We start from the raw sequence: 15532 nt of genomic DNA on the forward strand, positions 1-15532 counted from the left end.
AGGATGGAGAGTTTTAAAGGAAAAAACGAAACATCTTTACAGCTAACAGTACCTAACTAATGAAAAATATCACTAATTATATATAATTAATTCTGACGACTGAATGCACCCTGTGGACCGCTCATATGATCATTATATATTCTCTTTACTATACATTTTCCTTTACTAGACCAAAGCTTAGCTAACCACGGAGTAATACATTACTAGCCCCTCCTGTGATATTTTTAGTGTGCCGTGTGTTCGGGCCTAGATTCTACTTGTGGACATTCATTTATTTAGTCTATTTCTCATGGTCTGCAAGCAGAATGTCTAAGTAAACCAGCCTTTCCTGTTTGGAGTTTAGCAAGTGCGCTGCCAGTCGGCTGTCATAAGTGGCAGTGCGAGGCGCTGGTCAGGCACTCGCAAAGAATCTTCAGTCTCAGTTCCACGCACACACGGATTATAAATTATCCTGGAAAATTGTTACTATTAACTAAATGACATATATTAAAACTTTACTTACTTTACAAACACCAGAATTTCATTCAAGCAATTATTGCAGTTTAGGCAAATTCCTCAACAGATACAATAAAACAAGGAATCAATTGAACAATTAAGAAATCCTGCAGAAACAGTAGTCTGCACCCAACTACTGGACCTTAAATGGGCTGTCCAGACAGTTTTTTTTTAAATTGCCCATAAATGGGATCTGGAACAACTATATAATTGCCTTTATTAAAAAAATTGTACTTTTGATTCCTTCTGCCAACACACGCTGCACTCTTCCTTCATGTTCACTGCACAGAGGATCGCTCCACTGGTCTGCCCATGCATGTCTTGTTGTATGCAGCCATTTCTATAACTTGGCTGCTTCTGTAACTCCCATAAGACAAACTGCAACCACCGACTTACTTCTACAGCTAGATAGATAGATAGTGGTCATGAAAAACCCAATTCTCGTAATAGCTGAGGAGGAAGAGGTGTGAGCTAAACCAGAGATGTGACATAAACGTCTCTTGTTGCAATACCCATTACCAACAAAACACCATTGTTTTCATGTTCTCTTTATTTAATTATCGCTATCATGATCAGACTTGTCTTATTGAGGCACTACTATTTTTATTTAACGAGGTTTACCAGGACTGAACTATTGATGGGTCATCAATAACTGATTGATAGGAATAAGCCATCCGAGACCCCACACAATCAGTTGTTTCACTGTGCAAGAAGCGGATGTTTGGTTGGAAGCACACAGCTCTGTTAACATTGCAATGGTCTGTGATGGTATTGCTGGCATAGCTTTCATTCACTTTAATGAGAAATACAGTGTACCTGAAATACCATAGCAAGCCACTGGGCTGTATACGGAGCTGTGCAATTCCAGCACACATTGGCTCTGTACAGCACGGCAATCAGTTGATTGGTGGGTCACCTGGGCTATTCTGAGAATAGGCCATCAATAATTCAGTCCTAGAAAATTCCTTTAAAAGGTCAAATTTGTACTTAAAAGACAAGTGACTAAAAGAAAGATACATTTGTATCCACTTCGAAGACCGATTTCAGAAGTCATTAAGAAGGGTTTTGTTTTCATAAATAGGTGTTCTATCTGTTTTTCTGGCAGGAAAAGTCAAGTCATAAGGAATTTAGAACTTCATGTTTCAGCAAGCACTTGATCATAAATTTCATTAAACGAGCAGCATAGAGTGAACCCAATCTCTTCAGTGTCTTCATCAGCACATAGTTCCTCAGGAAAGCTTCTTATTTGATGTTAATTGGACATGAGAATTAAAAATACTAATTTAAAAAAAAAAAAATTAGGAATAAAACCATAAGAGAAATTATGTAGATGCCTGGACAATCATACCCACCAAATTTTATTAGGGAGTTTCGACCATGCACTACATAGAGATTACTGAGTAAACAGGACATTAATACTTGGAATTGTGTCTCCCTAATGAAGAAAGTATCCAGTGATGACAGGTATGTTCTCTAATCCTGGCAGTTTGTGTTATGGGGAATGTTCGTCTAACCATAGATATTCAGTATTATGTTCAAGATCTAGCAGTTTGTTGGGCCTTCATCTAATGGGCTTAAAGTATACCAGACTTTTTAGAATAAGCTGCTGTGTGTGTACATGAGGAATATCATCATATTTGGCCATATGACTTGTATATGGTATTTTACCCCAGTTTTCCTTCTCTGCAGACTCCATCTCTAATTCTAAGTCGGCCCTGGGCTGGTGGGTGGAGATTGCAGTTATGACGTCTTCTACACACTGTGCACAGCGAAGAGGAGATTATTTCTCCATTTCTCTGCAGTCCATTACAATAAAGAAAACATCATGCAAGAAACTATGCAGCAGTGCTGAGCAGTGTGGGTGTAATTTCAGTAGCTGTCAGAGACAATAAACACTTGCTAGTTACCTGCTGCAGTATCTGCGCGAGTTTCTCTCCCGGTCCATAGACGTCTATGGGCAGCATAAGTCATCCCCTCCTCCATCCTGCTATTTGTTATATTTGCTACTACAGAATGACTTCACTTAACAACAGGCAGTGGACAGCAAATTAGGAAGAGAAGAGAAGCTGGAGAAGACCAGGGAAGATGAGGGGGAGGGAGAAGACCAGCCACCACCCAGGAGAGAGTATTGTGTGCATTGTGCTGGTTAGGAGGAAGAGCTCTGTCAGACCTCCAAGAGTAAAACTTTTGGAGTGTGCAAGGATCTGCATGTGCAATAATCACTTACTCTACCCCCCAAAAAAGGTATTTGCATGCATGCATTAGGACTGCGCTATATCTCCATAAAACAACACAGAAACCTGATGGAATGGTAGCAAAGGAAGCATTTCCTTTTTTAAAACCTCAATGAAATCAATGAGGAAAAAACGGATGGTTTTTAGGTTTGATTTCAGTTTCTCTCCTCCAAAAACGTAGCAGAGACCCGGAGACCCTGACGTGAGCCGTAATGCGGGTGTGAAAGCAGCCTTATTCTGCATGATGCATTTGCTCAGTGTGAGGAGGAGGTTCAGCCTTGTAACACCCTGCGGATAACAGTGACTAATGTAAAATCAATATACTCTGCTCAGACAAGCAATAGAAGCCTTGGGCACTGTGTAGGTTACAATCTAAGTATGTTCTAGAGAGAACAGATATAGTGCAGTCTGAAGAAAAGGATTTCATCCCTGTGAAATGTATCTGCATGTTTAACATGAACGGGCAGGATCTGCTGGCTCCAATTATACAGATCTTATATAGGCCAAACTAACATGCTATACTTCACAGAAACTACATGCTGAGCAAAAACCATTCCTGACTGAGGATGTCCCGTCTTCACTCTCCGAGACGAAAAGCTACTCTCAAATATATGAAAGTTTCAGAAACTGACCCCTACTTATTAGAGTTACATTCCCTTTAACATAAACTGAACATTTTTTGTCACCAGTTTGATGAAGGTTTAACATGGAGCTCCGAATCATGGAGGCGGGCCATGCTGGCTTCTCCTTACCTGCATCATGCAGATTGACAGCTCTCTCCCCTTTTTTTGTATAGGAGGAGAGCTGTCAATCTGCATGCTGTGGGCGGTGAGAGGCTAGCCCGGCCTGCCTCTGTAATTCAAAGTTCAGCTCAGAGCCAAACTTTATCATCCTGGTGACAGAGTCCCTTTAAAGCATTTTCAAGTGAGCTTATGTTAAAGCTCTTCCATAGCTAGGTAATGCATTTCAATGCTAGTCCAAGCACCACCAGTGCACTCAGTATAGTGCTCAAAATATTTTTTTGGGGGTAGGATCCACCAACAGTCTGGGTCCTGGTCGTCCCTCACCTGAAACCATCATTGGGTCAAACAGATAAGACAGAATTGATTTTTCTACTGAACATTATTGCTTACTGGATAAGCAAAGGGGTTTTCCGGGACTACACTATCAATGACCTATCCTCAGGCTAGCTCAGCAAGAGTTGATCAGTGGGAGTCCGTAGCTCAGAACCCAAGCCGCACAGCTGACTGAGGAGGCCATGACACTAGGATGAGTGCCATGGCCTGTTATCAAGCCTGTGATCTCACATTTATCAGTCATGTGGCCTGAGAGCAGCTCAGTCATATTCAAGTGAATGGAATTGAGCTGCTATACCAGGCACAGCCGCTAAACAATGTACGGCGCTGTTCCTGGTATGGGCTGACGTGACAGCAGTGCTCAACCTAGTGCCACTGTCACTTCAATCAGCTGATCCGCATGGATCCCTAGTAGTGAATCCTATTGATCAACTATTGATGACCCGTTCTTTAAAGGGAATGGATCACCTGTGTTATTTTTACTAATTAAAACCAGACTGTGAAACATTTTCCATTTTTCTAATCGGCTTTTATTTTTTGCTTGCAGATTTTTTAAATCTATTGTTTGTACATGACTAAGAGAGTAGTCATACTGCCTGAGCTGCAGTTAACAGCATTTAGAGATATGCTTAACAGCAGAACACACAATCGACAGAATGAGACCCATCAACTTCTAAGGGAGATTGTTCTCAACATGCTCTGTGACCTGTGCAGAGAGGGGGAGGAGGTGATCTGTGACTATCACTTATGGCTGATCCTATGTCATCGCTGTATCCATTGTAATGCTGCTTGTGATAATGAAATGACTGCTAGAGAGTGATCTCTACAGAACAGGAAGTGCCAGGCTATTATTAGTGTCATTGTCAAGAGGAAAAACTGCAAGATTTCAGGATTTTTTTTTTATGTAGAAAATTGTAAAATAAAAAATTTAAAAAAAAATTTAAAAAAATTAAAAAAAATCACCAAAAATTCCTAAATACATTTACTGTGAAAATGTGATTTATATTAGTAGGCCACTTTGTCAAACACATTCCCTTTAAGCACCACAGCTATCCATCCCCCTGCTCTATTGAGATAATATGCACATTTGGCGGAGCATAGAGTTCATGTTGTTGCAGGAATCAGAGCTGATAGAGGTCAGCCAAGAGATGATTCAAGGCAGGGTTATCTCATGTGTGTAGTAACTGCCTTTATACCACAAGTGGCAAAGTTCACCTCACTCACTGTATTTAAGGAGGTATTCAGAGGTTATAAAGTGATTGTATATAGCTGGGATCTGCGGCACCTTCACTCTCAGGATCGCTGGGTCCTAGAGGTCGGACGTCCAGCAGTCATGGGAAGTATGGCATATAGTGTCCTAGCAACAGGCCATCACTTTAGAAGATGGAAATACCCTTTTCATGCACAGAGAATTCAAACCTAAACTCAAAAGGAGTTTATTGGGTTCATTTAATAGAAAACTCAAGTCTGTACTGAATGCATCCTGTGGCTTTAGGCACCAGACATCACCATGTACCTTAAAGGTATATTCCAGATAACACAGAGAATTATTTTTATTTAAGGCAATCCTCCAGGCCTGGATAAACAAAGATGGCGGAATAGCCTTTTCTGACTACCCGATGCACACTGTGTATTAGTATGCATTGGTAGTCTAAGACACTACATGCTGCTCCTACTGGCCAGTGATGTTCATGTGGACAGCATTAATCAATCGAAGCAGATGTAGTTTCTAAAGCCCCTTGTACACGGTACGATTATCGTACTGTGTGAACGCATGCAGTGAAAGACCGATCAGCGATAAATTGCCGATCAGATCTTTCATGCAAAACTAAAAATCATCTTTGGTCTGCCGCATGGTCCTCTGTAAACCATGAACAACGGCCTTGTGTAAAAGGAGCTTTAGACTAATGATGCATACTAATACACAGTATGTATCAGGTAGTCAGAGAAGCTGGTGCGGCCATATTTGTTTATCCAGGCCCGGAGGGTCGCTTTAAGCAGTGCCCACAAGAGCTACTGAGACTTCTCTTATTATTTCTGTCATTTTGTTAGTGGGTCATGTGAATACTAGACACCTATACAGCTTTATGTTATATCCACAACTAGGTTCTTCACACTGTTCTCCCTCATATGCAGCACGAGTGAAATAAGTGCCTATTACAAAATATACATGTCCTGTATCCCGTTTCCCTCACGTATTCCTTCATCCACTGGTTAAATAAATCATCTTCAAATTTTTAAGTCCAAGAGGGGGCACAGTGACAGCCTGTGAGGTAATATATCCTGTTCATAATTACATTACAGTTTATACAAAGATTCTCTAGAGTGTACTTTAGTTAGAAACAGACAGACAAGCAAGCTGACCCTCCCTCAGGAAGAGAAAAGCATGCATTTGCCAGAACGGGATGCTAAAAGACCTCAGAAATATGATAAAAAGGAACAAAAAGTGTTCATTACTATGATGACAAACCTAAGCTGAACATGCTATGGTCCAGCTTGAATATTTAGAAATTCTTCTTTAACCCTTTCTAATCCACTGTCTGACGTCTAAAGACATTCTGATTGAAGGCTGTACAGCTCCGATGTTGGAAGACGTCCGACAGGGTATAATTACTGTATATTACTGTCCTGCTCTGATGTCGGGGGCCTCTCCAGCATTTCCCATAGCGCAGTACTGGCTCTAGCCAGCAGACGGCGCCATTGTATAACAGCAGAAAGAGAAAGCCCCCTAGGAAGCCCTGAATCCAAAATTGGATTGCAAAGGGTTAAGAGTGTATCCACACTGCGCTTGCAGTATATGTTTAACATATGTGACAGGAAAGTTACCAGCATTAGACCCTCATTCACTCAATGGAGGACATAAGAGTGTTCTTTTGACTTCAGTTGGGCCGGTATACCTTTTTTATCTGCATTGAATAGCCCACCATTACAATCCAGTCTTATCTTACAGAAAGCCCTGCCCTAATACCCCTCCTCCTACCAGCTTTTGCACCCCAATGCCCAATGTACATTCATTTTATGGCAATCCTCTGCTCAGTTATTATATGAACCACCAATGACATCATTCCTCTTTGTATCACTCCCATTGGCATCGACTTCCCAATACTAGAAACCAGTCACTAGCAAACATTGGCAGTGCTCAAGAAGTGCTTGGAAAGTGTTACTTCTAATAGAAACCCATCTGATCATGCAGGAGGCTGTGCTGGAACGCCCATTTTTCCTGAGCCGCCAGGGTGAAGATTAGAAAAATGAAAAGGTATAGGAGTTGTCTGAAGACACAGGAGGCTCAAAGGGCTGCAGAGAAAAGTGCCTATGATGGAAAACTCCTAAAGCAGGTTTGATCAGACTGGGAAAAAAAGTTAGTAAAGTTGTAACCATACGGAAAGGAACCTTGCAATTTAAAGAGAGTCTGTCACCTACTTTTAGCCCTATGAGCTAAGCTTATGGCCTGAAAGTAGGCGACCTGCTGAGTCTGGGGATGTAAGGGTTACCCTGGTGTGAGCGTTCAAAGCCGCTGCTCAATGCACTACAGTGGTGTCCAAGTGCTCACAGGGGGGGACCATGGGGGAGGTAAGCATAACACATCCCCAGACACAGTGGGTCAACCTACTTTCAGCCCATAAGCTTAGGTTATAGGGCTAGAAGCTCTTTTCCACTGGACGACACCACGCAAATTTGGACAATCGTTCACTATAAACACGGCTAACGATTGAATGATGAACGCTTCTCGTTCCTTGTTCATTTTATGCAGGCATGAAAATAATCGTCCGCACGTCGTTGCGTGTAAACAGCAATAGTTTAGTCCTTCAGTGAATGTGAACGACTGAATGATTTTGCGAATGCAATTCAGAACGAAACCGCAAAAGATTTATCTGCCTGTATAAACAGGCTGCACCAGAGACCAAGTGAGCTCTGTCATCGTTAGCTCCTGTGAACGATTTATCGCCCCGCGTAAAAGCAGCCTAAAATTAGGTAACGGTCTCTTTAACCATTACTACTTTGCAAGAACGTAAAATGAAACAAAAAGACAAAAACAAACAACTAAAGACTAAATAGTTTTCGTCTTTTCCGAAAAAAAGCTTGGGGCTTTCTCAAGTCCAGTATTTTCTCATACATAAATATTTATGTACCAAACATTTCCTATTAAATGTAACTAAACCAAAGACATAATCCCCGACTGAAGAAGCACTCGGCGTGACGTCATGTGCCGCCGTCAGTCACAGATGGATCTCAAAAATCCCAGAAATGAACGCGACTTCTTGTATCAATAGTTTTCTGCTTACTCAACAAACTAACCTTGTGACACATGGGAAAAAAAAGTGCGCTACGATGAGCTCAACGTTTGATTACATAACAGTTTTGTGTTTACAGCTTCTCTCATTAATGCTCTGCAGCTGGTCGAGATACATCCCACGCTGCAGCGCCATACGACAGAATACAGGCTGCTGCAATATTCTAAAAACCATATGGCCTCATGTCCACGGGCAAAATATGATTTAAGATCCGCAGCGGATCACCCGCATGCGGATCCGCACCCCATAGGGATGCATTGACCACAAGCGGGTAGATAAATACCCGCGGATGGTCAATAAAAGGGATTTTAAACAAAATGGAGCATGAAAAAATCCGGAGCATGCTCCATTTTCGTGCGGGTCTCCCGCGGACCTAAAATAAGAATAACTTACCCGCAGCGGACCGGGCACGTCTTCTTGCTTCGGCCCGAGTACATCCGCCGGCCGAAGAAAGAAGATCCGGCTGTGAAGAAGAGAAGACGTGCCCGGTCTTATTAATTCTTCTTTTCAGCGCTCATGTCCGCGGGGCAGGAGGGACCCGCTACGGATTCTCCATGAAGAATCCGCGGCGGACCTGATTTTCCCCGTGGACATGAGGGCTATCTATATCAGGGCCAATACCCTGCACAAGGGAAGAGATTGGTCGTATTCATCAGCAATTAATCAGAACGGAATTATGTATTGTAATTTCCATATAATTTTAACTGCTAAGATCAGCGTGAAGGGCGATCCGAGACACACAAGGCTCATTACTCATCAAATTCAAATGATTTACCATGAAATGTGTAATACCTACATCCAGCTGAAGGTCATCATTATTTGGTTGTATCAAATGATCCAACTGTCCAAACCTTTCAGGGCTGCTTTACTTCCGTGATCATTCTTAGGTCACCCTACATACTTCTATTGACTGTTAGCAACCTACTGACTCGTTACAGTTCATCTACCCTTATTTCTTCAACGTCACTCTAGTTTTTTTTTTTTGCTTGGCTAATTTTTAATGGTCACCCCATGATACACGAGGACTGGCAGTAGTGTAAGACCAATGAAGCACATGCAACACAATTTTATAACTGCTAAAGCAATCTGATCTCCGGTAGACCACCAATCAGCTGGACAGAGCTGCAATACAGGGCAAAGCCGGTCATATAGGGTGCTTTTACATGGGACGGTCTGTCGGGCACAGGTTGTCCCATCGTTCCTTGTGCTCTTACACAGGAATAAGCATCAGTGACTGCGCTGACCGAATGGAGGTGGAGCGGGATCAGGGATTCAGAAAATGAATGATTAACGAGAAGTGAATGACTTCTCGTTTGTTGTTCAGTGGCTGCATGCATTTACATTGAGCAATTATCGTTTAGATTCACGCTGGATCGCAGGAATCGGAATGATAATCGCTCTGTGTAAAAGCACCTTAAGTGAAGCACTATACGTCAGCAAGCAATGAAGGGAACACTTCATTGAGTCAAACAGTGGGGTGTCCCGGTGATTGGACCCCACCAATCAAACACTTGATGGCATGTGTTTCATTGAGGGTAAATAGCAACCAGGCATCATATAACATATGTAGTACCCATAAAAATCCAGCTATGTATGATACATGTAGAGTTAAATGTGTTTCCTAAGGAGAATATTATTAATGACCTATCCTCAGGATAAGTCATCAATAGCCAGATCGACTGGGATCCGTTGTTCGGGAACCCCGACCAATCAGCTGATTGTCCACCACTGACAGCGCTGCAAATAAACAGGGATCGAAGCGGAAGTCTCTGCTCCGACTTCTGAAGTGGCCGGTACGTGTAACCTCAAGTGCAGCTACAAGTGCCAGCCGATACACAGAGGTTGGCGCAGAGACTTCCATTCCGACCTCTGTGTATTTGCGGTGCTGTCAGCGGCAGGGTATCCTTACTGTATATTACTGGCCGCTCTGTTGTCGGGGGCCTCACCAGCATGTTCCATACCGCAGTACTGCCTCTAGCCAGCAGATGGTGCCATTGCAGAATGGCAAAAAGAGAAAACCCCCTAGGAAACCCTGAATCCAAAAATTGGATTGCAAAGGGTTAAAGGTATAATCCATTTTCTGATCATCACTGTGGCAAGAGTGCAGACGTTGACCTTGTAGATTAGTGAGAGAAGTAGTCTTGAATTTTTTTTTTTTAATACAGACTGGTTAAAACCCATCAGCGTCCGTGACTGTATTTTGTGTGCACGTACTATCTTCACTATTTTAACTCAGCATTGTGCACACAACGGAAACTTCACTACCAAACTCACGTCTGTTGAACCCCAGGCACAAATCTGACTGTGTTACTTGCAGATATTATATGGGAATATATCATCAGTAAACAATATTAACTCACAATATTTGCAGTAGAGTCACCAGACATTAAAGTTACTCACCATTTTTTCTTTCCTTAAGTGGAGGCAAATGTTGGACTGACTGCAAGGACAATTCCTCAAAATCATGGGCAACTGCTTCACTTTGGGGGCTTGGAGCCAGATTAAGTAGAGAGCCGGTCTCATCCTCCTGTCGATGGTCCATGATGATTCCAGAAAAGGAAAAAGGAGGAAAAACGGACTTCGTGTTTTGCAGGACAAAACTGTAAAAACAGAAAAGTAAAACGATATAAAATTACAAGCAATAGCAGATATGATTTCCATGACGATCAATCAATTTGTTGACTTGAATGGGCGGAGCTGCAGTACCAGCCGCATCCACAGCCATATCTACAGCACTGTGCCCGGATAAATAGTAAAAGGGAAAATGTAAGAATTCTTTGGAAAATAAAAGCCATTTAGCAACATTCATATGAGTAGACAGGAATAGGCAGACAAGCATTTCCTCCTCAGTGAGTGTTCACACACTAAGCTACTTAGGAATTCCAGTGGTGTAGGAGGCAGCCATGCAATGTGCAATTAATATTCTCCTTTGACGTACTATTTTCTACCCAGGCACATCCACTCTGATTAGAGGCTTTTATGGACGGTGGTGTGATCAAACCTATGCAGCGCATCAGCGGCTGTGATATGTCCCATTCTGCATCAGCACTAATTAGATTTGGGAAAGTAAGGCCAATTTGTGAACCCAAGCCGAGTCGTTACACATCTGGTTTAATTGTTGTAACTGGGAAATGACAAGTTATATTGTGATGATCAATGAGGCAGCAATCAGATTGTGTGATTGCATTAAATAGAATTCGAAACTGCAAACTCTGGTTTTACCATACACATGGCAGCCGTGCAGATCTGATAAGAGATATAGCACTTGATATACAGTATGTGCGGACTGAGAATGAGGGGAGATGTAGGAAATGCTATATGTATGCAGAATGGTCTGTAGGTAATTCTGCTTGTGCTAATGGCCACTGACCAACAATGAGAAGGTCACATTGCCTTTCTGCAGTTCAGTTCCATTCAAGTGAATAAAAATGGGCTGCAGTACCCAGCATAGCCACTATGCAATTTATGGTGCTGTTGCTGGAATACCATGAAGAGTCTGCAATGCTCATCTGAGTGCCACGACAGGAATTGGACCCACCACCAATCAGATATTAATGACCTATCCTGAAACGGTAATGTCGATTTAAATGTAGGAGTCAAATGCGTACTTGCCTCTCTTTGTGACTCTGTTCTGGCAGAGAAAAGGTAATTAAAAAACCAAACCTCCTACCCAAAAATAAATATATACAAAAATGTCTCTTTTGTTTTTATGGGGGGGATGTGCTGTGTAGTAGGTAGCACTAAACACAGATCACAGACTTAGGGCTCATGTCCACAACCGTAAGACTTAGGGCTCATGTCCACAAGTGTGTTGCACGGTGAATGGAGTTAATGAAAAGTCAATGGATTGTCATTGATCCATGCACATGTACACATTTACATTAACACACGAGAAATAAATTGCAGCGTGTGGGTGAGACCAGCAGAGTTTTACACATTCTCCTGTGGACCAGAACCCTAGGTTTATGGAATAGGGCACCTTTGCCTTTGGTCAATAGAGGAGAATGTATATGAAATGTGCACAACACTTCTAAAATACTGGAAGGTTTTTTTTTCTATTCTGCTTAACAAAACACTGATGGAAGATATCATATATATGCCCCCCCTCTGGTACTATTAAATAAGTTACCATGTGTGCACTGAAAAACTGCCAAGATAAATACATGCGGATTCTATAGCTCTCGGGCATATAGGTCTTGTGTTTCGTAACAAAAACCTGAGGAAATGTACAGAATGTTCTTCTCTGCGTGATGTAGCACGCAAGAAAGAAACGCCGGTGTCATACTATCCGCACCGCCTCTTATGAACACACACTGCTCATTCCAATCTAATCTGCTGGATTGTGTTTGCAGAACAGCTTGGAGACAGACATATTACTATATTACAGAACTGTGCCCGCAGAGAGCGCTGCCCATGATGCAACACTCTTTGTTCCATAATATGGAAGTACTCTCAAAGGAAAACAGCTTTTCAAGTAGTTAACCATTTGAAACTCCATCAGTATCACCGAGCGCTTCAGTAGGATGCCATTTTTGATATGAGCAAGCTTCAGGACTGAAGCGATTTAGTACATACCGGTACGTATTTAGTTTACAATACCTACAAGATCTAGAAGTCCTGGTAAAGCTAGAAAGGATGCAAATACATCCATTAAACACCATTTTAAAAGGCGCTTTCCAACTTTTTTCGCAAAACCAGGATTTTCACTTCGGAGCACCCTTGCTCTATCAGCTGTTTTCGGCTCCTTCCGGCAGTTGAAGATGGTCCCATATAGCAGAAATTGTCGAAAAGTGTCTAGAAACACACAGTAAATGTGGCCCAAAGCATGTAAGACTGCTTTCTGTTGTAATTTGCACCAACAAAACGGTCATATTTGTAATAGTACACAAGCTCCAATGTGTCTTCTGCAAACAATAGGAGTATTTAAAGGGGATATCCACCTAAAAGAGTCTGTCAAGTACTTTGAGTCTTCTAAGCTAAGCTTATGGGCTCAAAGTAGCTAACTGGCTGAGTTTGGAGATGTACGTTTTATATTTCCCCCTCCTCCCAGTGTTCATGGTCAAATCGCCCGCTGCAGTGCATTGAGTTTCACTAAGTAGTCCTCCCATTCTAAACTTAGAACAGGAGGACTACTTAATATGCTGCTCAATGCACTGCAATGGCCGGCTTGATTGCTGAGGCTCCCCTGCCGGCATTCACTCTCAGCGCTGCTAACGACGCTGATCCCGGCACACACTGTGACATCAGTGTGCAGCCGTTCTCCCCCCCCTTGATGTCTCCTACATGGTTCAGCGAAAGCAGGGGAGGAGGCGTCCGGCAGCACAGTGACGTTATAGTGTGCACCGGGATCAGCGACGAGCAGCAACTCCGAACAGTACAGCTTCCACAAGGAGGAGGGGGTAAGAATGTGAGTCTCGGGGGGATGAGGGTCTGCTGTGGGATATCACTATTATACTGGGGCTGGTGTTGGATGTCACTATATTGTGGGGTGTCACTATTATTCTGGGGGCCGCTGTGGGGTGTCACTATTATTCTGAGGGCCTCTGTGGGCTGTCACTATTACACTGGGGGCCGCTATGGGGCGTCACCATTATTCTGGCGGCCGCTATGGGGTGTCACTATTATTCTGGGGCCCGCTGTGGGGTGTCATTATTATTCTGGGGCCCGCTGTGGGGTGTCATTATTATACTGGGGGCCCCTGTGGGATGTCATTATTATACTGGGGGCCCCTGTGGGATGTCACTATTATTCCGGGGGCCACTGTGGGGTGTCACTATTATTACAGGGGGCCGCCGTGGGGTGTCACTATTATTACAAGGGGCCCTGTGGGATGTCACTATTGTAACAGGGGGCTGCTGTGGGGTGTCACGATTACTACTAGGGTGCACTGTGGGGTGTCACTATTCGTACTGGGGCCGCTGTGGGATGTCACCATTATACTGGGGGCCACTGTGGGATTTCACTATTATACTGGGGGCCATTGAGGGGGGGGGGTCACTATTATCGCCCGGACCGCTGGAGGGGGGGGGGGTGTCACTATTATCGCTGGGGTTGCTGGAGGGGTCACTATTACCATTGAGGTTTGTTTACATGTGGCGGAAATGGGCTGTTTCAAAATAGACGGGGTGCAGATTTTGACTGCTTTTTGGATGCAGAAATGCTGCCGAATTTTCCACAGAAATTTCTGCTGAGGACATTCTGCAGTATTTCCGCATCCAAAAAGCAGTCAAAATCTGCACGCTGTCTATTTTGAAGTGGCCCTGTCCTTTTTGGAACGACGGGGGTAAAATCATACATAGTGATAAGCCCCGCCCCCTGACGTATTGGCACTTTGCGATAAATAAGTGGGTTTTGGGTTGCAGTTTGGGCACTCGGTCTCTAAAAGGTTCGCCATCACTGGTCTAGGACCACCATCTATTGTGAGAATAAAGGCACCCAGAACTCCTCTTCTGCAACCCAGGGCAGCCATGATCGATACAAAACACGGGAGGCCATGCGTGTGCCCATCTCTTTTTACTAAAGTCTATAGGAGTTACAGGAATTATTGAGTATTGCAAAAGTCTTAAAACCATCCCTGTATGCAGCGCAGTTTAACATATTTCTACCTCTACATAATCTCAGAAATACCATTTTTCTTGTCAAATAAATAAGAATAGAAAAGAGCAGCCATGACTTGTGTTCATTCGTCTAATCACTGACATATAAATGGGATTCAACCATTTAATTTACGATGCTTAATGGGTTTAATTTAATATAAGGCTATCTCAACGACCTAAAACTAATTGCAATCTATTATATATAATCTCAAGAGTGGATCTAGCCATCATAAAAAAGTTATGTCCTTGTGCTGGTATATGAAGATGGACTCAAGATTTAATGAAGCAATATAGGGAGAGATCTCTGTCTGTAGAAGGGCTATCATAATGCGGATAAACCTTCCCAATGTTAGCCAAGTTTCAAATCACACTACAGATGCTCATATGTAGTATCAATATTCCCCATTGTATATGGCAATGCTATTCAGGGGCTCAATTCAGGATTAGGGGAGGGGGGCTGCTCTTGGGTATGGCCCTGTAAGTAATCTATTGTACACGTATCACATCTGTAAGTAGTCTTACTATTTTCCATATTAGAAACTGAGTACCTGCATTAGGTAACAGCGGATAGAGTGAAGTTAGGAAGTCCAATGTCTGACTTAAAAGGGCATCTCATGCCAACACCGTCTTATAAAAACGGTTACATGTTTCATGTAGCGATCTGTCCTATTACCAGTTGCGAGCAGGAAGGAATATTTCCACTATAAGGCAAATTAGTCTATACTACTCAGGGGTGGTTCCTTGATCAGCTGGGGTGGGACTCCTTTTTACAGAATGTTAAAAAATTACAGTACTATATTGCCACATAGCTCAATTTTTCAAAAATGAACATGAGGTTC

At 42.8% G+C, this 15532-nt stretch overlaps 1 protein-coding gene across 2 annotated transcripts in view; it reads right to left on the bottom strand.

Annotated features, from left to right (window-relative positions):
- MRTFB (myocardin related transcription factor B) overlaps positions 1–15532 on the bottom strand; it is a 263949-nt gene that overhangs the window by 146603 nt on the left and 101814 nt on the right. For both annotated transcript variants that reach the window (XM_066576199.1, XM_066576201.1), the window contains exon 3: positions 10498–10697. In XM_066576199.1, the coding sequence (XP_066432296.1) occupies positions 10498–10639 (142 nt within the window). In that variant the 5' untranslated portion in view covers positions 10640–10697. The remainder of the gene's footprint in view (positions 1–10497; positions 10698–15532) is intronic.

The sequence above is a fragment of the Eleutherodactylus coqui genome, chromosome 8, assembly GCF_035609145.1.
Source record: "Eleutherodactylus coqui strain aEleCoq1 chromosome 8, aEleCoq1.hap1, whole genome shotgun sequence".
NCBI lineage: Eukaryota > Metazoa > Chordata > Amphibia > Anura > Eleutherodactylidae > Eleutherodactylus > Eleutherodactylus coqui.